This window comes from Pelobates fuscus, chromosome 6, assembly GCF_036172605.1.
Source record: "Pelobates fuscus isolate aPelFus1 chromosome 6, aPelFus1.pri, whole genome shotgun sequence".
Classification (NCBI taxonomy): domain Eukaryota; kingdom Metazoa; phylum Chordata; class Amphibia; order Anura; family Pelobatidae; genus Pelobates; species Pelobates fuscus.
The window spans coordinates 86,773,182-86,799,038 of NC_086322.1; the positions used below are offsets into that span (position 1 = coordinate 86,773,182).

The 25,857-nt window shown below is 43.0% G+C and overlaps 1 protein-coding gene across 1 annotated transcript in view; it reads right to left on the reverse strand.

The window, feature by feature from the left end:
• Positions 1-16,139: 16,139 nt before the first annotated feature.
• CORIN (corin, serine peptidase) overlaps positions 16,140-25,857 on the reverse strand; it is a 281,043-nt gene continuing 271,325 nt past the window's right edge. Inside the window, exons 20-22 of the mRNA XM_063457921.1 lie at positions 24,120-24,391; positions 22,899-23,032; positions 16,140-17,157 (exon numbers count right to left, since the gene is read on the reverse strand). Coding sequence (XP_063313991.1) covers positions 16,978-17,157; positions 22,899-23,032; positions 24,120-24,391 — 586 coding nt within the window. The 3' untranslated portion in view covers positions 16,140-16,977. The remainder of the gene's footprint in view (positions 17,158-22,898; positions 23,033-24,119; positions 24,392-25,857) is intronic.

Sequence of the window (25,857 nt, forward strand, 5' to 3'; positions counted from 1 at the left end):
ACAACTATAACCGGGGATACCACTGATGTTTGGGAGGGGTGTGGGACGGGGACGATGCTGCAGCCCTAATGACATGAGAGGGTGCACCGTAGAACCCCCCGCGGGCCTGAACTCATACATTGCATAACTGAGGCTACTGACTGTAACACTCTGAACGCTGGTTGATGGGGGGGGATATGCTGGTACTGTACTACTGCCGGGGCTGGCGCTGGTGGGTGGTGGGGGGGGGGGGGTTGGGATGGGTGGGGGGGGGGGGTCGGCGGCTGGGGATGCCGACAGGGCTCCCTGGGAGGGACCGCCGTCCCGCGGGTGGACTGGTGGGGGGGGATGGGTTGGGGGGGAGATACGTTGTGTGGGTCAATGTGATACTGTTAGAAATGTAAATGCAATGGGAACCATTTAGCCAGCAGAGTTGTAAGATATGATTGGAATCGTAGATACTGTGGTTACTTAACGTTGCTTGCAGATCCGCTTGCTCACCGAGAGGTCAGACCTCGCGGGACTCTCTCTCCCCCCCCCCCCTGCCCCCCCCCCCTCTTCCCCCCCCCCTCCTCCCCCCCCCCTCCTCCTCCCCCTCCCCCCTCCTCCTCCCCCTCCTCCTCCCTCCTCCCCCCCCCTCCTCCCTCCCTCCTCCTCCTGGCCTCCCCCCCCCCTCCTCCCCCCTTCCTCCCCCCTCCCTCCCTCCTCCTCCTCCTCCTCCCCCCCCCCCCCCTCTCCCTCCTTCGCCGGCAGAACCGGTGCAAACTGTGCGTGCGCCGCCCCCCCACCAGCTGTAGACAACCCCCGAGACCCAACGATCTTAATGACAGACGGGAGACGGGAGGGGACATGGCAAGATAACACGGAACGGGCTGATACTCCAGCCGTCGGACGCCTGCGAACAGGGGCGCCCCCCCTCAATTAAACCTAAGTTAACTACATCCCTATTCGGGCCACATACCTAACACACACGTAAGACACAGCACTGTGCACCCACAACGCTACAACTACCGCGGGACCGTAGACTCCCGAGACAAAGACCGATTCACCTCACGTTACACCACCAGACATAACGGTGGACGACCACTCCAACAGGCACGAGCCACCTCCAACCTGATACCCGTGTAGACTACCCACTGGGAGACCCCTGCCGAAGCCTTGCTGGGCAAGATACCCGGCGGTACGGCATTGTCTATCTCCCCAGATACACGGAGACACCCCGCATTGGGGTAACATCATACCCCCTACCGAACCTGACCTCCCCCCCCCCCTCCCCCACACGCCCTACTGCCGACACAACAGAACACCTGGTAACGTCTGCTCCACATACACCCGCACCCACACATTGCTTCGAACACGACACATCACACACAACCAAACACTTATCAGCAACACTAATCTCACCTACATACCCCCCCCCTCCCCTCACCGCCTGCCTGCACCCCTCTGACCCCCCCCCCCTTATTCTCCACCCCAGGAGCTTCCTCTCCCCCCCGGGTGTGCCCGGGTGCGCCGACCAGAGAAGTGTACACCACCCCTGCGGAACCGGCGAGGTACACCTGGAACTCCACACCTAGAAACACATAAATGGCTTATACGCCGTCCCCCCTGGTGATCCGCTCGCAAAACTGTAGGGGCCTCAATGCTCCAGAACGAAGGTCCCACCTTCTACGTAGCCTCAGGCAACAGCATGTGTCAGTCGCACTGCTGCAGGAAACGCATCTCAAACCCGAAATGAACAAGCTGTTAAAAGATACCCACTATGTACACAATTACTTCAGCAACCATCCGACCGCACGCAAAGCCGGAACGGCAATCCTCCTAGCGGCCCACCTCCAATTTACTCCCATGGATACGCTGTCAGACGCAGGAGGCAGATACCTCTTCATTAAAGGGGAGATAGCGCGCAAAACGTATACGTTCGCCACCGCCTATGCACCGAACTCCGGGCAAGCCAGTTTCCTCAGACGAACCCTGACCAGACTGTCGCGTTTCACTGAAGGCACCCTAATATTCGGGGGTGACCTCAATATACCATTAGACCCTCGGATAGATACCTCCACAGGTAGCAGCAGCGTCCCAGACTCGGCGATTAGGACGATACGAAAAGCGCTCAGAGACTTGCGCCTGATCGACGCTTGGAGAGCCCTGAAACCCGATACCAGGGACTACACCTATTATTCCACATTACATCGACGTTATACTCGAATCGACTACCTATTCTTACAACAAGAAGGGCTGACCCATCTACGGAAGGCTGACATCCTCACCACACCGTGGTCAGACCACAGTGCGGTACAGATAGATATCACATCACCCCTATTCAGACCAAGCAGGACCTCCTGGCGAATGAACGACTCCCTGCTCCTGGACGCTACCTCGAAAGCTCAGATCGCGGAACACCTCAATCAGTACTTCGCCGAAAACAACACTGAGGGAATGTCCGCCATGACGCTCTGGGAAGCCCACAAGAGTGTCATGAGGGGACACCTCATTCAGATGGCATCCCGACGGAAGACAGAAGCCTCTGCGCAACTCAGGGACCTCACGCAGAGGATCTCTGATTTAGAACTAGCGCACAAACGAGATCAACAGATACAGACCTATAGGGACCTAATAACCGCTCGAAAACAATTAACGGATCTCCTCACCTCCAGATACGCCAGGACTGTGAGACGCTCAAGGGCGTTTTTCTACCTCCATGCCAACAAGGGAGGCAAGCTGCTCGCCCGAATGCTCAGGGGTACGCAAGGGAAAGCGCAAGTACACACCCTACGAACAGCAATGGGAACATCGACACAATTCCCGGAAGAAATAGCTGATACTTTCAAGCGATTCTACACAGGTCTATATAACGTCCGCGAAGGAGACACCGAACCGGATATAGCCGCAAGACGGACCGATATCAGGAACTACCTCGACAACCTGCCTCGAGACACACACCATTAGAAGCTGAAGATCTGGACGCACCCATCACGGAGGAGGAGGTACGCCGAGCCCTGAAGACGACCAAATCCGGGAAAGCTCCAGGCCCTGATGGCTACCCAGTGGAATACCTCAAACAGTATGGACACATCCTAATACCGCACCTCACTGAGGCTGTCAACGGGATAAAAGACGGACACACCTTTCACAGAGAGGCCCTGGCGGCAACCATAACAGTGATCCCCAAACCGGGCAAGGATACTGAGCAGGTGGGAAACTACCGCCCGATTTCTCTCCTTAACACGGACATTAAATTATTCTCCAAGATCTTAGCGATGAGGATCCATCCTCACATGCCCAGATTAGTACACCCCGACCAAACAGGATTCATTCCGGGACGGGAGGCTCGGGACAGTACATTACGACTGTTTACCATCCAGCACCTAGCCAAGCACTCGTCAACCAAACTGTTACTGCTTTCTACGGATGCCGAGAAAGCATTCGATAGTCGACTGGGACTTCATGACAGAAACCCTACGAAGGACGGGAATGGGCGCGGGCATGCTCACATGGATCTCGGCTCTCTACAGTCAACCTACAGCTCGAATCAGGGTTAACGGGGCACTCTCCGAAAGCTTCAACATTAGAAACGGCACGAGACAGGGCTGTCCACTGTCACCCCTGATATTCGCACTCACCCTGGAACCACTGCTGGAGTACATAAGGAGAAACGAGCAGATCATGGGCTTCCGGCACAAAACAAGCGAACATAAAGTAGCCGCATATGCGGATGATATGCTCTTCTTCCTGGATAGTCCAGTAGACTCACTCCCCAAGCTCATGACCGAGTTCGACAGGTACGGCAGACTATCTGGACTCAAACTAAACCTCCCCAAATGCGACATCCTGAACGTCACGACCCCGAAAGCAGATTGCGACAATATAATCAGCAGGTTTCCTTTCCACTGGTGTAAGGACAAAATGAGATACCTCGGACTGTGGATACCAGACGCGACTAAAGAGGTCTATACCCATAACCACGCCCCGCTCCTGGCTACCATCCTAGCGGACCTTAAACGATGGAACTATCCCCACATATCCTGGTTGGGGAGGATCGCAGTCATAAAAATGAACGTCCTCCCACGGATACTGTACGTCCTTCAGACGACCCCGCAGACAGTCCCGCAAACATTCTTCACAACCCTAAAAACAGCGCTCATCCGATATGTATGGCGGGGAGAAAAAGCGAGAGTCAGCTATGACAAACTCTGCCTCCCCAGGACCTGGGGTGGATTGGCACTACCAGATATCAGAAAATATCATCAGGCAACAATCCTACAGAGGATCAAGGAACTACACACAGACTCACCACACAAAAGATGGGTGACACTATGGAGGGAAACGGTGGACAAACAACTACACACGCTTGTCTGGCACAAGGACGCAGGAACACAACCGGCCCTGGAAGCCGACTCGCCTATCGCGCACACCCTAACACACTGGACCACCCTGAGGAAGGACAAAAACATCTCACCCAAACCTAGCCCCCTCATACCAATCACGTACAACCCGAACCTAGGAGACAACTTGCCACCAAGTGCCTGGCCGATGGCTGATCAAGCCGGATATATCCCAATCCACGCGGTCCTTCATAATTCGGGAATACGCCAGCTCAGGGACATCGCGACGATGGGCCCACCAACGCTTATGCACCAATTCCACTACGCCCAACTCACACACTACTACCACAACATGCCGCACAGAGGATCACTACACAGGGACCTAACTTGGTTCGAGAGTCTCTGCACGCAGACGCCAGAAACGGACAGTAGGGTATCAACCATGTACCAAAAACTAGTAACGGGACATCGAACCCACAACTCTCTCTACAAACAGCAATGGGAAGACTGGACAGGGACTACGTTCACAACCGAACAATGGGAAAAAATACTGCTTCTACAACACAAAAGCACATCCAGCTCGCACCACCAAGAAACAAACTACAAGCTTCTATCCCACTGGTATCGCACACCGAGTCTGATACACCGCTATAACCCAACGACCCCTAACACCTGCTGGAGATGCGGCGAAGACCCTGGTACCCTACGACACATATGGTGGGACTGCGCTAAGATCAAACCGTTCTGGACCAGTGTTGAGCACGAAATAAAAGAAATCCTGGACGAGCCAACACAGCTGACTATAGAGGCAGCACTCCTACACCACACGGAACTCCCAGTGCCGGCCTACAGGAGATCAATCTTGAGACACTTGCTCAACGCGGCTAAGACCCTCATACCTCTACACTGGAAGTCGGTGACTCCACCCACACTGGAACACTGGAAGCGAAAGGTGGAAGACATTAGGACAGCAGAAGCCAAAATCGCGGAACTACAGGGGAGATACGAAAAACACATTACATGCTGGACACCCTGGATACTATACACGGCCTAAATGATGGCAGGGACGATCGTACCCACTGAGGGGAAATGGGTCGAGAGACTGGGAGGGGGACGTGGGCACGCCCTGGGGGGATTTGGCAGCATCCTCCCCCCTCCCCCCCCCCACCTCACACCCCCCCCACCCCCCCCTTCCCCCACACCCTCTCCGATCTAACACACACAAGCAACCACACACACACACCGATCAAACCTCACCGTACACACGGGCATTATCAGAAGACGATACCAGGCTGTTACACTATAACCCCCATTACACCCAAACTGACGATGCCACGGAACAGGCGCGGTTACCCGCACCCCAGCAATATCTACATAGGGTACATCTCCCTCAGATACATGATAACTGCCGCTAGCCAGCGCCCGACAACACCCCCCCCCCCCTCCCCCCCCCCCTTTTTCCTCCCCCCCCCCCCCCTGTGAAATACAATTTGATTTGATCGCTTACACTCAAAAACTCCTAGTGAGTACAGTTTAACTAGTTACCATACCGATGCAACGTTACCTTCATCAGAAGCGAAAATTACTAGAAGTTATCAGAGACATGTTGTAATGGGGATCTGTGATACACTGGAATGAGCACTACATACCACCGCCAAACCACTTAATCCCAGTCTTATTTATATTATATCCTAATGTTAAGCTTTATTATCATAAAGATAAAAAAAAAAAAAAAAAAAAAAGAAAGGGATACGAGAAAAAAAAAAAAAAATATGTACATGTCTGTTACATGGGACCTGCGAGTCCAACTAGTTACTACTATTGTCGCTACACTGTGACCTGCGCGTCACCACTACATGTTCACGTGTTCAACTACCCCACTTTCTCAAACTGTCTAACCCTTTTAAACCCTTGACAAGTTGTTATTGGGACCTGCGTGTCCGCACTGCATAATACCACATAATATGAAAACTACCCAATAAAAAATATATTTACAAAAAAATAAAAATAAGATTATGATCCATGTCCAGTTTGAAGAATGTTTGTCATCACTTTTACAGTGGACCTCTGTACCAAAAATGTATAAGTGACAAAGTACCATTCTATTTAATATTATTTTCTTTATACAACGTTCTCATGTGCATTAAATCCTAGTCTTGGAAGTTGTCTACTTGACAGTTTGTGTGTGCTAATGCCTTATAATGAACACCATTTTTAGCTTAGTATTTTTTGTTGGTTTTTTTTTTTTTTAATGACACACACACTATAGACCTTTTTCTCCCCGAACCCTGTCCTCAGGACCTACAAACTTGCCACGATTTGAGATTCTATCCCTACTCATTGAAATTGACCATGCCACTGTTAAAATCACCTGTTTTAAAGGGTGTGTGTCATGACATACTGGTCTGTTTGCTGATGAGGAAAATTGCTCCAAATAGATGTTACAATACAAGAAAATGAATCCTTTCCAATTTTCCTATTTACATATTTGCTTGATTGTATTGCTTTGTAATCGGCATATGGAGTTTTAAACTTCTTTAACATTGTGCATACTTAAAGTGTGTAACTAACTGTTCAGGCAATTATAATGCATTACACTTTGTGGTCTTTTCTGGAAAATGCAACATTTAATTGAGATATGCAGTGCTTCTTTCTTGCACTTTATTATATTGACTTGTTTGGGTTTTTTGCAGATCGCTTTGCAGTTTCAGGCAAATTTAAAACTTTTTTTAAATTTCAGAATCAAAACTGTAGAATACATGCAACCCGCGTATTTCTTAAAAACATTTTGTTCATTATATATTTTTTAGAAATAATTTATGTATTCTGTTTTTTTTTTATATATATTTGCACCTTTTCCGTACTTGTATTTTCGATTTATTTACAAAATAAAGAGAAAATAAAATATTTGTCCTTGTAATTTAAATATAAATGGTGAAGAGTTTTGTTTTCTACAAACACTGCATGTTGTTGCTATAATATTTATTTAGCAGTATATGTCATTTGCAGTATACTCCTTTCGTGTTGAGCTTGAAAGGATTTTTAGTGACTATAAAAAAAAAATAGTAATCTGTTGTAAGAACTAATAAACCTTAAGTTGACATAAAGAATGATATTGGAGTCTATACTATGAAGGTTCTTAATTAGAAGGCTTTGCCCTACCACCTTTTATGCATTATATGCATGGATATAATCCATTAAAAAAACTTTCCATTTATTTTTCGGCCTCTTTTGGTTGTAGTTTATATTCTTCTACAATCAAGGTCCTTTGTCGGAATACTGTAGGAATAGAGGTCAGGGCTAGCAACCGTGAACGTTCATAGTTTTCCAGCCATATAGGTTGCCAATTAAGTAGCTACATTGGTGAGTATTCACAGGCTTTAGCTTATAACTGTATTGGACCACAATGCTTAACTGTCAAGTTCTGAATGAGATGAACTTTTCTGACTGAATTATTGACAACCGTTATACAGGCCCAGATTGCACATACTGCAAGGTTAGCTGCTCATGCTATTTTTTGGAGTTCTTCCCATGACTTAAAGGAACACTCCATACTCCTTAACATTCCACGTGCTGAAGTGCTCTGGGTGTGAAGAGTGTGTCTTCTTTTTGTAAAATGAAACAATTAAAAAAGTGCAAATTTTAATAGATATTGGCACTTTTATAAATTCAATTTGCTACACCCCCCGCAAGCTGTTTTTATATATACCCTAAACTGGAAAAAATGCATGCATGGTTTTATTGGGGGTATATCTACTAAACATTTTTTTGTATTTTGGGCAGTGGAGTTTCCCTTTAAGTTAGATGTCCCCTTGGGTATCCAGAGTGCTATAATTTCTTCATGACAGCCTTGACCTTGATCAGCCTGCCTGTAATCTAAAGGGTGAAATATCTGCCCTTTCGGTTCTTTTAGCGTTTGGTCCATCTTCCTTGACCAGGTTTACAACTTTGGAAAGGCTTTGAACCTTATGCAACTCCACCATTGTTCTGTGTATTTTGGATGCTTCCACACACCCCCTTTTGAACCTATGCACAAGCTTGATTTGGCGGTCTGCTATTTTTTCCCATCAAGTTTAACCTTGAAACACATTATTTTATGCTGCTGATATAAAATAAGGCAAACCCTCCCCCTCCACCCCCCCCCAATAGCAGCCATTTCCAACTATGCCACAAACAGTCACAAAAATCATCCTTGACTCCATAATGGAAATCAGAATTTTAATTACCTTCCCCACATCCTCCATCAATTGATCTTCTGGCTTAAGTCTTTGAAACTGCATGCTTAACCACCCATTTAACCAGAGTAGTGGCTCTCTCCTAATTATTCTCAGTAAGGCTTAGGGCATTTTCTTTTTCCAGTAGCATTGCAGATCAGACAATTTATTTACAATATAAACATCCTTTTTTTTTTATAACCGATTTAAAAATAAAACACAATTTAAGTTTCAATCTTTATTTACTATCTCTGATCTTGCAAAAAAATATTCAAATACAAATTAAAAATACAAAACTTAGTTGCCACATCGAGTTGTTTCAGTTAGAAGATTTAGGACACTTGACTCATTCTCATGATTAGCGATACCGGTGGAAATATAACAGTCTATGCTAAAGTGTTTCTAAAATACAGAGTATGACAGTATAAAAATACATCTAGAAAATTTCAAATATAATCTTCACATGGAATGTTTTGTAACACACAAAATAAATCTATTTTCCCTTTACGTTCCTTTTCCAAGACTTTAGAATTGTACAAGTAAAGGGGATCTGATTTGATACGAAAATGTGTATCTATATGTTCTAATGATCAATAAAGCTCTTGCAGTTTTCAGGATTTGAATATAGAACGGATTAACAGAGAAGCGTCTTCTATATATATATATATATATGTTTATATATGAATTAAAAAAATGTATTTGCTAATATTTCCTAACACCGTGAGCTTTATATTCAACAAGCAAAAGTCTCCATTAGAAGGGCGGAGATTTGCATAATTTGCTACTAACTGCATAACATCTCGCTACACAACTATCATACATACACAACTAGATAATTATAACGCCCCCTAATGCTTCATATGGCAGTACAATCCAGCCACACACCAAAGCTTACCCTAGCCTGGAGCACCATGAAGGCAACCCATCCATCCAGGCCTTGAGTACTGGACATAACTTACCTTATTACAAGGCCCTATCCATGAGTTCTGTCCTGCATGTTTGTGCGTTTTACATTATATATCCACATGTAAAAGGGTGAGTGATAATGTATGAATGAGCGTGTGTATGCCTGCAGTTATGACTGTGTGTATACATAGTTATAACTAGCGTTAAGAGTCCATGTGTATTTGTTAGGGTGGAAGTTAAGATGAAGGCATAGAGAGAGTGTGCAAGCCTTAACCATAAGTTTAACAATTCTTTCATTGAATAATAAATATGCTAGGCCATTAATGTTATGGGGTTATGATACCAATAATGTTATAGGGCAGGAATAGGCAACCTTTGGCATTCCAGGTGTTTTGGACTACACCTCCCATGATGCTTTGCTGGCACTATGGGTGTCAGAGCATTATTGAGAATGTAGTCCAAAACATCTGGAGTGCCGCTGGTTACCTATCAGGGCCGGACTGGCCCACCGGGATACCGGGGAATTTCCCGGTGGGCCGCAGCACCTGGGGCCGGCAGGAAGCCCTAATGTGTCATTTAAGTAATTTTCACTCTGACTGTAACAGCCTGTGTCAATCCGAGGGAAAGAAGGGAGGGAGGGGCTGGGGCTGCAGGGAGGGGCTGGGGCTGGAGGGAGGTCCTGGTGCGGCCCATTTGGGCTGCCAGGGGGCTGGAGGGAGTTCTGAGTCTCTCTCCTGAATCTGCAGCAATTCATGTCTCTATTCTCTGCCCCTGGACTCAAGCCCCACCTCCTGTGATCAAGCTCCGCCCCCACACATGCTGCTGACCTGGAAGGAAGAGGTCAGAAAATGGAGACATCAGCCTTCTGTGGCAGGTAAGTAAGGTGAAATGGCTGTGGTGCTTTAGAGTGCAAAGTTACTTAAAGCTTACCTATAGCTCTTGGGGGGCAGAGAATTGTTTAGACTCTAAAAACATAGTCTAAAAACATATGGTTGCCATGGATGACTGCCCACACAGTTTATACAGTCAATAGATGCATTTTCACAGACTTCCATTTATTTATCCCATTTTATTTTTGTCTTTACACTATGTATCCTTATCTTTTAGTTTCTCTAATTAAACAAATTGATCTGGTTATATTGATTTTGCCTAAATTATATTTATTTTAAATGTACAAATTAATTTGGTCATAAGGCAAAATAAATCGTTTCGGAGGCATTTTAAAAATTATATATATATATTTACTTTGTTTTATTTTTCTTAATAAAACAAAATAAGTTTTCTGAAATTAGTTTCAGATTCCACTAATTTCTAAAGCAATATTTTTAGAAATATATATATATATATATATATTCTACAGAGACCTGAAGCTCAGTGATTTAGGTTATATTATATGATCTGTGGCATGAGCAAGATGTTTAGTTTCTCAAACCTACAAATCTAATCTATTTATTTCTTAAATAAAAAAAAAAAATAAAGACTATGTGCATTCACACAGTTCCACGTAAGATTGCACTGGGCTGTAGAATAAATCAATCAATCCTGGGATATAAGAATCTGTTCACTAAACAGTGACTGTAAGTAAGTTTAAAATTAGGGTTCATCCACTATACACTGAATGCATTCAAAAGGAAAAACAAACTGCTATGATTTTGCGGAAAAGTGTTCAGTTTACAAATGTCCCAGTTGCAGTCATACAAAGCTATTTACTAAACTGAGAATTTAAAGTGAACTTCAAACTGCAGATAAAAATTGGCGAACTGAAAAAATTCTCTAAGTCAGCTATGCTTTTAGGTCGACTACTGGACTGGCCTTAAATTTAAAATGCACTTTTAATTCTCACTTTCATACATAACCCTGTTTGCTGTCTTAGACTAAATGTTATACCGGTAATTCGGTTTTGAATTCATTTTTTTTTTTCCAAGGCTGCTTTGTATTCCCAGTCCGGCCCTGTTACCTATCCCTGTTATAGGGTATTGATACAGTAATGACACCAATGTTATTATTGGTGTATTGAATTCGAGCAGTATATTTATGGTTTGACCCAAGATTTAATTTTATGATTAAGCAGATGTTCTGTAATCCCTCCAGTGGATACCAGCATAAAAATAAATTTGATCCTATTCTTGGTTTCAGTAAGAAGCCTGTATCTCATTACATTTTTAACTCATCCTCACTTGTTATTTGTGATCTGGGAGTTGGCACGTCCAACAAAGGGGTAGATTACAATCCAGCATCGATATCCAGCTGATGTTTTCTGACCCTCAGATGGTATCGTGTTAGCGTTTTCAGAGTGTTCACAACTCAAAAAATGTCACAATTGTTTTCCCCCTAACACTCCATTTAATGAGCTTTCCAGATGATTCAATACTTTACAAATGATTTATCTACAAACATTCCCATATGCTTTAATGGTGATTTCTGTAGATAAATAATTTGGAAGGTTTTTCTAACCATATTGAATCATTTAGAAAACTTATTAAATCGTGGCCAAATTAAAAGATATTGCTACAGACTTAAAACTGGGATTAAAGGACCACTATAGTGCCAGGAAAACAAACTAGTTTTCCTGGCACTATAGGGTCTTTAGATCCCCCCCCCCCCCCCTCACCCTCAGGGTCCCACTTCTGCTGGGCTAAAGGGGTTAAACACTTGCCTTTCTCCACCGCCGGGCTCCCTCTGCCGACGTCTGTGCCGAATGCGTGGCAAGAGCTGCGCGCGCATTCAAACAGTCCATAGGAAAGCATTTCTCAAGCGTCTTCTCACTGTGATTTTCACAGTGAGAAGCGTCTTCTCACTGTGATTTTCACAGTGAGAAGCGCCTCTAGCGGCTGTTAGTGAGACAGCCACTAGAGGCTGGATTAACCCTAGTGTAAACATAGCAGTTTCTCTGAAACTGCTATGTTTACAGCTGCAGGGTTAAAACTAGAGGGATCATTGAGCTGAAGTGGTCTGGGTGCCTATAGTGGTCCTTTAACTTGTCTAATCTGCTTTAAAGGAGCAAATTAGGGTCAGGAACACAAACGTGTATTCCTGACCCAATGGGGTTAAAACCATCTAGCCACCCTGGTCCCCTCATGCCTCCCTAAATATAGTAAATCTTACTTGTATTCAAGTCTGCAGCGGCATGCTTTGTGCCGGTTTCCTTTAGACCTGCCTGCTGACATCAGCAGAAGTGGTAGCCTGATCCAATCACAATGCTTCCCCATAGGATTGGCTGAGGCAGATCAGGGGCAGTGCAGCACAATTCAAACACAGCCCTGGCCAATCAGCATCTCGTCATAGAGATGAATTGAATCAATTAATCTCTATGAGGAAAGTTCAGTGTCTGCATGCAGAGGGAGGAGATACTGAATGTTTGGATGCATTTTTAGGCAGCCATGACCCAGGAAGGATCTCAAACAGCCATCTGAGGAGTGGCCAGTGAAGTTATCACGAGGCTGTAATGCAAACACTGCATTTTCTCTGATAAGTCAGTGTTTACAGCAAAAAGCCTGAAGGTAATGATTCTACTCACCAGAACAAATTCAATAAGCTGTAGTTGATCTGGTGACTATAGTGTGCCTTTAATTAAATCTCAAAATTAACATTTCAAGATCACGATGTTAATGACGTCATTAGTGTAGTTGTGAAAAGTGGTGTGTTGCGAACCTGTTCCGGTTGGTCATTGATATTCGTGTATGTGTGTTTCTTTAAGCACGTTCACTTTGTGTATTTTGGGTATGGTGTACATGTGTATTTGTTGTGCTAATTCCAGCTTGAGGTATGAGTGGATCCCAATAAAGGGCAAGCTACTTGAGCTGTTATCCGTTCTCAGTATTATCTTGCACCCTGTTGTTTTTTTGGTTTTTTTCTCTCCTCAAGTTTAAAGGCTAAACGTGGAACCCTTGCTCATAGTGTCTCGAGTGGTGTCAGTTGTACCTTACTGACTAGGCTCAGTTGTACCTTACTGACTAGGCCTAAGAAGGCTGAAACGATCATCTGGGGTTGCTGTATCTCTCGTGCAGAAAGAGACAGTCTGCATTTCAGATTTGCACTGCCCTTTTGACTGTAATGAGTCTGATATGCAAATTGACTAGGTTCTCATTGTAATGGAACAAGATGAGCTAAAACCAGCTCGAGATCAGAGCGGGCACACTGAAGGGCTTGCTATTTGAGCTGTTGTCTTTTTTAAGTATTGTATTTTGTTGTTAGTTTTATTTTGTTTGTTACAGGTACTTATTTGTCCTGTATTTGTTTTAATCAATATAGTATAATCTGATATTGTTGGCAATCATCATGAACTAAAATAATGTATTTGTGCTGCTAGTTCTGTTCATGCAAAAACACTGAACATTCTTAGGGGCATGGGGGTATTGTTAAAGGGACACTAGTCACCAAAATAACTTAAGCTTAATAAGGCAGTTTGGCTGTATAGATTATGCCTCTGCAGTTTCATTGCCATTTGGTGACTAATAGTGTCCATGTTTTCTATGTTTTATGAAGTCATATTTGGTGTTGAGTATTTTCACCACCAAAAAAAATGTAATAGTGTTGGCTGAATGCAATCCGACATCATTGACAGCTGTTTAGGAGCTGTTAACATGTTAATTAGCAACAGACTTGAAGGTTAATTATTAAAAGCATTCAGTACAGTTATGGGATATGAAATGTTTCAGGTTTAATACTTGTAGAGTGAGTGGTTTGCAACAATATGTTGAGCATAAAATATACATAATGTATATAAATATTTAGTTGTATTGAAATGCAAACAAATGTTACTTTTCAAAACATAACGATTACAGAGCACACTATTCTACACTAATTTTTTTTTTTTTGTAAGTCAGAAATATAACTGGATCATTGAGTGTGTGCACTTTAGCCAGCTTATGGACTTCATAATGTCCAGTGCTTATTTTTTCTGTGAAAAGGTGGATTTTGCCTTGGTATTCAGTAAGCCAGTTACTGCTTATATTAGACAATGTAGGCATTCTACTGCAAGTGTTTGGGGGAGGGTCTTTTTTTCTTTTCTTAGTCATACCTGTGTATCGACATTTAATAGTTATTTTGGTATATGTTGAAACACACCATTTAAAAAAATAAAATTCTCTAACGTAAACGTCTGGTATCGATATGGTCTCCCTTGCAGAGGTAGTGTACACAGACTCCTATTTCCCTTCGCAGCACACATTTTACCAAGATACTCTGGCTGGACAAGTTAAGCTCCGACAAGAACTTACAAACCCGGCCTAGAAGCAATGCATTAATAGTCTTTTATCCGATAACTGAACATAATGACAATCCCTGATCCTCTCTAGCAGCATGTGGGAGGACGTAATCCAGTCATGGGATTCCTTGGCAATTTAGCATTAATATGGAGATGCCCTAATAATACAAACTTATGCTCTATTAGACGCTTCATTTTGAAGACATTTTAGCTAAAAGTCTACAGGAGGGGTAGGCAACCTTCTGCACTCCAGATGTTGTGGACCGCATCTCCCCTAATGCTTTGCTACAACATCTGGAGTGCCAAAGATTGCCTACCCTCTATGCCTACACGCTATTTCCTCTCTTCTGCTGTAAGCTGCTCATGAACCTGCTGAAAAAACAAACCCCTGTTTGGTTTCCTCAGACTTCCTGGTGTCCAGATATCTGAGTTATACCAGCTGCCACACCAGTATAACTTGGCATCTTAATTTTGAAACCTCTTTACGTAGACCGTTATGTATATGTAGATATGTCACAGCCCTAGTAAACTATGCATCTTCTAATTCTCTCCATTCCTATGTTGTAGAGAGCATCACTGTTTAAAACGTTAGCACAACATTTTTCTCTGTGACATACTAAGCTCACGGATCGGAAGATGATTTTACAAGTGCACGCACGGTTTAAAAGAGAAAAATGTTTTTACGTGAATTATGCAAGCCTATATCCTGATAAATCAGTCTGGAGGATAGTAAAGAAAAATGAATAAGAACATTCTTGGCTTTGTTGCATACTTTAACAAGTTTCACGCTGGGGAGATGTCATCAGCATCGACCTGTGGTGATTTATATCTAGAGGTGTTACGGGGAGTAACAGTCTATTAAGTGTTGAAGATGTGAATTTGTTGTTTAATTTATTTATTTTTTTTCTCCATTCTAAGCAAAGAAACACCCTCCAATTATACTTAAAGAGTGTAGGATGTCCTTCCAGTTAACTTATTTTAGTAATTTCTTAAAGAGATTGTCTGAATGCATTTAACGTTTTGCAGTTATTTAAAAAGTTACGTACCTTTTTAAAGAGTCCCTCAATGCACTGCTTTAGCAGCTGCAGGCAAACTCCTACCACAATTTGATAAAACCATTCAATCCAGTGTCTCATTTAACTCTATAGGGACTGATCTTATCTCATTTGTTGGTTGGTTGTCTTACAAGCAGCAGCAATTTAGAAAGGACTGTAGGTTCAGAGTGCGCTAAGTACCATGCTACCGCGCACTTTGCAATAATACATTTTTATGGCACTTGCACTGACCCCACTCCTTTTTTTTTAATTTTTGTAAATATCCCGAAAAGTAAATAATATTTAGATAAACTTAAACCAGTAAAACGACTAAACCTATCTGTGTTTCAGAAATCAAGCAAATGGCAAATCCCTTCTACGTGCAATAGAACCAGCTCAGTGTGACCAAAAAATCCAAAAGTTAATTGCTGAAAAAAAGTGGTAGGTCACATTTTTGTCATTTGTTTGATGCGGATTTTATTTATATATAGCGCCATCAGATTCCGTAGCGCTGTACAATGGATTCACCTACACACCTAGGTCTCTAGATCTGTTTGCAGCAAGGTTGTATATGCTATATACCCATTTAAATCACCTTGCTTAGCCTTCCCAACCATTATAAATATCTTTCAATGTTTCTGGACTGTTTTAAAAACGTATTTGTTCGTTAAACATTCCGACTAGCAATATGACGCAAAAGTCTATCCTTGGTGAAATCTATTTAGCTACAGGAAAGTAGGTAACACTCAACGGTCACATTTTAATTGGAGTGTCGTGCTTCTCAAATTACCCAGGAATTTACTCATCAGATTTAACAAAAAATGTCAATGGGAATTTGTATTGCTTGGGCTGTGAGCAATTCTGTCCAACTGTTCTGACAGCTAACTTAACTAAAGATTTGGGTACCTTAGACCACTATCTAAGCTTGGTCTACAGTGAGCTAATCTCAAAAACTTGCAATAATTGTTAATCACCGCAAGGTAGACCTGACACGACAACTATCACATGTCCAGGAAGCCACATATCCGCCACACAACTCTCACATATAAAATGACAACAGCATTACATTTTTTCATATCCTGTGTTCATTTAGGAATGCTTACACAGCAAAAAAAAATCGTGAACATATGTACAAAAGTCAGAAAGCTTTAGACTAAAATACTCAATATTAAAAACAAAAAATATAGATATATCATTTTCATTGATACCCATAAGTATTTCCACACATAAAACCTGCTTGGCGGTTAAGGCAATTTTTTTCGCTAGTCTTTCTGTTATGTTTTTTTTCTTTTTCATTATTGGAGGCAGTGACTTTAGTTCATTAGGAAGCTGTGAATGTATATCTGTCTTTCAATCCACTCAACAAAGTGGGACACATTGCTGTAAACTCCAGGTCCCACAACTTTGGAAAAACAAACAGATCCCCAAGACGTTAGGCCATACAATGTCCACTTTCCTCCTTGTTCGCAAACAAGGGGACCTCCGCTGTCTCCCTGTCAGGAAAAAAACAGAACATCTTAGATCAGCAATGTAACTTTAAATACGTGTTGAAAAAAAAAAGAGTGGAATGTATTTCTGGATTATTAAATGTCATTATGCAAAAGCATATTTTAGAAGGATCTGCCACATCTAGGGGTTTTGCTAAAGATAGATAATATTTTCATAGAAAAATGACCAATTAAATATGTACACAACAAATGTGAATTAGCTTGTATTCAGTCACATTGTGACATCCAATTTTTAGACGCGTCTCTGTAACACTGTCCTTTCCTGGTTCTCATTTCATCTCTCCCACCGTTCATTCAGTGTCTCCCCTCTTCCCGTCATGGTTGTAGTTTTTCCATGCTCTGATATTGTTCTGCTTTTGTTTTCTCTTCATACTGCATCTGTTGTCTGTTGCCAAACTTAATTCCTATGACACTAGATATATCTCTCTGCCCTGATCTCTCCCCCCACTGTCCTAGAACTCCTTACCGGTTGCCTCTCCTCTCTCTCTGACTGGATGTCCTGCTTTCTGAAACAATCTTTTCTAAAACTGAGCTTACTATATTCCCCCCTCATAATACTAATCCTCCTCTGTCACACTCCCTGCATGTTCATGGTACGCGTATCCGCTCACCCATGCAGATGTGGGTATTGTATTGCCCACATCTGCCCCTTTCTTTTGTTTTGAATATTTTTATTGTTTTCACAATATAAACGCATTTAGCAATCTGATTTGTAATAAAGCAAGTAGTTGCCCGCGCAGGGGCATAAGCATTGGTTAATAAAGGTGCAAACATTTCGTCGCTTACGCAGAAGCGGATTTGTCATATCCTGTATAGCTGGTTTGAGCGAGTGCTTTATGTCAGCTGGTTTGTGCAAGTGTTTTGTGTTAGCTGGTTTGAGCGAGTGCTGTGTGTTAGCTGGTTGGAGCGAGTGCTGTGTTGTTAGCAGGTTGGAGCGAGTGCTGTGTGTTTGCTGTTTGTGCGAGTGCTTTGTGTTTGCTGGTTTGTGCGAGTGCTTTGTGTATGCTGGTTTGTGCGAGTGCTTTGTGTATGCTGGTTTGTGCGAGTGCTTTGTGTATGCTGGTTTGTGCGAGTGCTTTGTGTATGCTGGTTTGTGCGAGTGCTTTGTGTATGCTGGTTTGTGCGAGTGCTTAGTGTTTGCTGGTTTGTGCGAGTGCTTAGTGTTTGCTGGTTTGTGCGAGTGCTTAGTGTTTGCTGGTTTGTGCGAGTGCTTTGTTTGCTGGTTTGTGCGAGTGCTTTGTGTACTGGTTTGTGCGAGTGCTTTGTGTACTGGTTTGTGCGCGTGCTTTGTGTGCTGATTTGTGTATGTGTTTTGCATTGGTTGGTCCGTGAATAATAATAATAAAGAATCCTTCATATGCAGAATTTTCAAAAAGATGAGCATAGGTAAGCAAACAAATTATATATATCTATTGCACAAGGGCTTCCACGTTTAAAAAGAAGTGGCATGTTTAGCCCATATAGAGCAAACTTAGTATAACGATGTAATCATTAATCCCTATGGGTATTATAGCATAAACTATGAATTCCTGTAGCTTTTCAAGCTAACTTAATAAGGACCAACGAGTATCAACTAATCAAAGCAAGGAAAAACTAAAATTGCATGAAGAACGGCTTCTCAATCCCATTATCATGGAACAGTCCCTTTATCCTTATCTGTCCTTCGTTGTTTTATTTATTCTTTGCTTGGGACAGTGCTCAGACGAGGTTAGTAATAATAATTAAGTCTCTCCGCTGGAGGTGGCATAGCAGTGCCTGGCAAGATAAGGTGTAATTGTGCAGGCTGCTCCCTACCGTGGCCTCTGGTTTGCTTATGCCAAGTGTGCTTCTATGTGTCCAGTCAGTCGGTCATTGCAAGGTCTCTCTAGCACCTCCGGTGCATCTGTCCCACTCTTTTCCCCTCCAGGCCTGCTCCGGCCGTGCAACCGGGAACACTGCGGTGCTGTGGGCACTCAGGGATGTCGGCGGTCCGGCAGACTCCCACCCCTGAAAAGTCCTCGGCCCCTTATCCCCTGCACCTCCCCAACTCCTGCAGTACCCCGTCGGAGCTCCAGCCCCATGGTGCCTCACCCTTCTCCGGTCTCATGCATGTCGCCAGCGCTCGCCTCCCCGGTCACCGGTCCGCCGGGGGTCCAGCTCACCCCAACGACACAGGGCTCACAAAGTCAGGGGCATCCTTCCCTGGACCACCACCAAATCCTGGGGTAAGGGCCGGCTCCGCGCCGACCGTTCTGCCGCCTGGTGGGGTCCATCCACGGGATCCGCCACACCGAAGGCCCAGGCGACCCCGCGTAACTCCCTGCATCTGGCACATTCGGCGGCCATCTTGGCCCTTCATGAGGAAGGATTCCTTATTATATGGGCCCTTCACCTCCAGGCTCCGGAGATTCGACTTGTGGGCCGGGATCACCCCCGCCGGCCCGAGGGGGGGGGAGCGGGGCCGGGTCCCCCTCTCTCCCTCTGTCATGCTGTCTCTCACCTCCTGTCATCTCCACATGTGCGTATGCCCCGTGGGCTCGTCTTGCAAGTCATGCGGATAACTCGGTCGTGATCCAGCTGAGGCTCATGCGGTGTGCTCCCGTTCCACCTCTCACTCAATGCCCATGTCTGTCTCGGGTCCAGGTGGGCTTTTAAAGCATTATTACTTTATATTCATGCGGCCCATTGCCGGAGCTAGCTCTGATGGCTGCCGCTCAGCTCGGCGGCCCGGCCCCGCCCCTGCCCCTTTCTTTTGCAAGATTCTACTGAAGAGCTTGTTCCTACTCTTAATTTCTTGCATTGATCTCTCCAGAAACCATACGCCTCACTATAGTTTATAATGCATGCTGCTACTGGGCTGATTTTACTCTCCCTTTACTCCGCTCACACCTCAATCCTTACATTGGCTTCTTGCAACAACTCTACCTTCCGCAACATTTCTTCTAAGTTCATAAATATGCACCTTCTCGGTCGCTCTGCTCTGCCTGTGACCTCCTTTCCATTACTCGTACTGCTAACTCGTTCTTGCTCACACTTTTGGAGCAGTCTGCCATCTCTCAGACTCTCCCCTCGTCTTCAATCACTTAAGAGATTTAGTTTGAGGAACATCTTCAGTATAACCTATGGCCTACCAGAGTAACTTATTTCACAAACCTGTCTCTCACTCTCTCTTATAGGGTGTGCACTCCATTATCACCTTCTAATTCTGCTACTTCTCCACCCTGTCACTTAGATGCTATCTCCCATGCTGTCCTTTCCATTGTGGGTTTATACCCCACCTCCTCTAGACTGTAAGCTTGCACAAGAAGGGTCCCCATCAACCTATTGTTTCTGTAACAAATTATAATGGTCTAATTTATTGTTACATTTCCCAGTTTATAATATTGTAAAGCGCTGCAGAATATTATAATTGCTATTTATATAGCGTCAACAAAGGTAAAACCTTGTGATCCCGGTTTACTCTTGTCTTCATAAAAATAACCTTGTGCTCCCTGTTTATTCTTATCTTAGATTTAAAATACACTCATATACAAACATTTGCTTGATCCTATATTCTTAAATATGTTAGTTGAATTTAGGCCTAACTTAATTTTGAAACATTAGATATTTAGGCTTTTTTTGTGGCAGTGCCATAAAAGGATAAGTACCCAAACAACTTTAGCTCAATGAAGCAGTTTTGGCATACATATCAGTGAGACTGCAGGGAGATCTCTTTTTTTTTTTGCCATTTATGAATTGAAACACTTTTTCAACTAGACCGCACAGCACATTGTGTTAACTTTAGAAGTTTATTTCCTGCTCTGATAATTGAACTTTACTCACACACTGGAGTTACTGCTGGCTATTAAAAAGCAGGATATGAGAAATGTTACATTAATCAATGTGCAATAAAGGAAGTTTAAAATAAAGTACCGTATATACTCGAGTATAAGCATTTTTTGTGCTGAAAAACCCCAACTCTGCTTATACTCGAGTCAATAGTCTGTATTATGGCAATTTGCATTGCCATAATACAGACAGGGGCTGTGGGGGCTGCAGAGAGATGTTACTTACCTTTCCTGCAGCTCCTGTCAGCTCTCTCCTCCTCCGCCGGTCCGTTCAGCACCTCGGTCAGCTCCCAGTGTAAATCTCGCGAGAGCCCCCACAGCCCCCTCCTACACAGTGCCCATCCACTGGACCACCAGGGAAGGAGCCCCCCTCCCTGGCCAGCTAGCAAGCAGGGAGGGGGGACGAAACAAAAATAAATTAATAATAAAATAATAACTAAAAAAAAAAAAATAACATTACAAATAATAAATAATAATAATAAAATATGAAAATAATTAAAAAAATATGTAAATAAAAAAAAAATAATGAAAAAAAAATTAAAATAATGTAAAAAAAATAATAAAATTGCCCCCCCCCCCAAGGCTCTGCAACACACACACACATACACATACACACACACATTGCACTCATACACACACTCATACACACTGCACTCATACACACACTGCACTCATACACACACTGCACTCATACATACACACACACACACACACTGCATTCATACACACACTGCATTCATACACACACTGCACTCATACACACACGCGCTGCACTCATACACACACGCGCTGCACTCATACACACACGCGCTGCACTCATACACACACGCGCTGCACTCATACACACACGCGCTGCACTCATACACACACGCGCTGCACTCATACACACACGCGCTGCACTCATACACACACGCGCTGCACTCATACACACACGCGCTGCACTCATACACACACGCGCTGCACTCATACACACACGCGCTGCACTCATACACACACGCGCTGCACTCATACACACACGCGCTGCACTCATACACACACGCGCTGCACTCATACACACACGCGCTGCACTCATACACACACGCGCTGCACTCATACACACACGCGCTGCACTCATACACACACGCGCTGCACTCATACACACACGCGCTGCACTCATACACACACGCGCTGCACTCATACACACGCGCTGCACTCATACACACGCGCTGCACTCATACACACGCGCTGCACTCATACACACGCGCTGCACTCATACACACGCGCTGCACTCATACACACGCGCTGCACTCATACACACGCGCTGCACTCATACACACGCGCTGCACTCATACACACGCGCTGCACTCATACACACGCGCTGCACTCATACACACGCGCTGCACTCATACACACGCGCTGCACTCATACACACGCGCTGCACTCATACACACGCGCTGCACTCATACACACACACTGCATTCATTATATACACACACTGGAAATAAATATTCAATTAATATAATTTTTTTAGGATCTAATTTTATTTAGAAATTTACCAGTAGCTGCTGCATTTCCCACCCTAGTCTTATACTCGAGTCAATAAGTTTTCCCAGTTTTTTGGGGTAAAATTAGGGGCCTCGGCTTATATTCGGGTCGGCTTATACTCTAGTATATACGGTAAGTTTAAACACTAGTTCTCCGTTTTCAGGAAGTGTGTAGGGAGACCATGTAAGCCACATGCAAGGGAAGGGTGCTGAGGGCTTGATTAGGAAAGTGATTAAACTCCTAAATGGCAGACAAATGAACAGCGTGCATGCAAATGATCTATACACCAAAGCCACTTAATTGGGTTAAGTTGTTGTGGTGCTTATAGTGTCACTAAGCAGATTGATGGGGTTGGCTATATTTGTTATAATTTATATACTTAGAATAGAACCTTACCATGCAAGAATCAATTGCCCCAGACTCGTAGCCTGCACACAGCATCCTTGAAGTAATGGTCTTCATGTCGAAATAAGATTGACAACGTTCCAGGGAAATAATGCGTACCTCTCCTTCTTGCAGTTTAAATGGCACTGTAACAATTAAAATGACTTTACATGTAAACAGTAAAATACAGTAACATCATTCACTTATAACAGAATCCTAGCTACAAAAGGATTCACAAAGGCAAAAATACTTTAAATTAAAAAAAATTAAAGCAAAAATAAAAATCACTTTGAAGTTGAAAATAAAACCAGTGTACAAAATGTTTATTCTAATTAATGTACTAGTTTTATGGCACATATTTTCTTAAATTCCAAATAGCCACATTTTTATTTTAATGGTGTGGTTTCAGGGCTGGCTTTCCTGGGAGGTTTAAGGTGTATCCGTGCCCTACTGTTAGCCAATTATGTGAGGGGCGTGTATTTGCAACAAGAAAAAACCACCATACATTTCTGAATAGATTTATAATAAAGGGAGAGGGGAAAAACGTAATTCAAAGTTTTGTCACCTTAGCTATGCGTGGCAGGATGTCTAAATTTTTAGGGAAAAATGAGAGGCATTAATAGCCAAATGTATAATCTGTAGTTAAAGGGACACTACAGGCACCAAAACATCTTTAGCTTAATGAAGCAGTTTGTGTATAGATCATGCCTCTGCGGTCTTACTGCCTAATTCACTGCCATTTAGGTTCACTGCCCTAGTGACACCTCCCTGCATGCGACTTTCATTCCTAAATGGCAGAGAATTTAGCAGTGAGACTACCCGGCATGATCTATACACCAAAATTGCTCCATTAAGCTAAAGTTGTTTTGGTGATTATAGTGTCCCTTTAAAGTAAGAACATGCAGAAGGCCTTACCATTGGTAAGTAACCAGCTTGATCCAGACCATTTACTTTTAAATAGATAGATACGGTATTTAGAATTGTGTGTTATGAAAAACTATTAATGCTGTTTTGTACATTTTATTTCACATATCCATCGTTATATTAAAAAAAAAAAAAAAATTATCCTGATGCATCAAGCTTAACATGCACCTAACTTGAAGTATTTAATCTGTGGAAAAATACTGGCACTTACTGCCTCTAAGTGCCACTGGTGTAATACACATGACATTTTGTAATCATCACTCATTTATTGTATTCAGACATTGTTTGCAAAATATCAGTGAATCTTACTTTTATTGCCCATATGACCCCAACCAGTGATGTAGCAGTACGTATCTGGCTCAACCAACTGACCCTTGGTAGGCAAGCACACCGGTCTTACGTAGCTTGTCTCAACAATTTCCTGATCCAGTTCAATAATGCTAATGTCATAGTCCACCACATCTCTATTGTATCTTGGGTGGAGAATAATGGTCTTCACTAGACGAGTCTGCATGAAACTAGATGGGTGGTCCAGATTGTTGATTCCAAATACTACTTTCCACACGGCAGCGTTTTCTCTCCTATGAACAAAATATACACCACATGGTTTTAACTATATCAATATAATCTAATCTATGATATATTTAACAACAAACTACCTGCTACACATTTAATTGGTGGTTCCTGCTTTAATATTCCTTCTAAATATTGTACAAACTAAACAAGAAACGCAAATTTTGTAAGCATACCATTAAATTATATGATTAACATGCAACTTCCATTCGTTTTATGAAAAGTCACGTAACCTTTGGTCTGTGGCCATGAGCTCAGAAGTGTTGGATGCTGGGGCTACAAAGTTGTTTTATTTTTATTTTAGTGCTGTGAACAAAGTCTTCCTACCTATTCCTTATGTCTGGAAGGCACATGTTGCATATTATATTAAAAAGGGAAAAGTACATTACTTTAATAAAAGTCAGAGACTGTAAATTATTCAAACTTTGGAGTATGAATAAATTAGATAAGAAAATAAATTTGACAGATTGCAGCATTCTTTTTTTAAGGCAGAATCTCTAGTGGTCATATCAAGGTCCACATCATAAACATAAAAGGAAAGTGTGTTCAGAGAGATGAGGTCAGCTCAGCTACCCTAAATTCATACTCTTAGGAAAGTGCTTTCTTGGAAAACTTACTATCCTGCCCCTATCAGAAGCATACCAACTTCAATAAGCACATTATTCAGCTTGTCATAAAATAATTTGGGATTTCCACATTGGCAGGGTAGCTTCCAATGCATTTTGCACTGACGTCTGCTAATATCCTGCTCTTTAAAAGCACAGCTCAGGGTTATTCACCTTCAAATTGTAGCAAATGAAATTATGATCGTTAAACCTCAGACTATAACCGCTCACCAAAATAATTATTTAACACCTCTACAAACAGTTACGTAGGCTGAAAAGAGACATGTGTCCATCAAGTTCAGCCTCTCTCATATGTTTTATCACTTCCAATTTTGCTACAAACTAGGGGGGGGGGGGGGGAGAATCCATCTTGACCCCAGAATGTCAGTCAGATTTATCCTTGGATCAATTAAGCTATTATACCACAAATTAAAAATGATATCCCTGAATATTTATTTGCAAGTATGCATCCATTTGCGTGTTAAACATCTGTACAGACTCTGATAAAACCACTTCTTCAGGCAAGAATTCCACATCCTTATTGGTCTTACTGTTAAAAAAAAAAAAAAAACTAAAAAAAACAACCTTTCCTTTGTCTTAGACTAAATCTCCTTTCTTCCAGTTTAAATGCACGATCTTGTGTCCTATGTATAATCCTGTTTATGAATAGATTTTCAGACAATGGTTTGTATTAACCCCGAATATATTTGTATAATGTTATCATATCCCCTGTAAGTGGTTGTTTTTCTAATCTCAATCTCTAAATTGAACTTTAATCACATACAGGAGGCTCTTCCAGGGTCTAGAAAGCTATTAACATAGCAGGGGATAAGAAAATCTTAATTAAACAGAACTCGCCATAAAGAAAG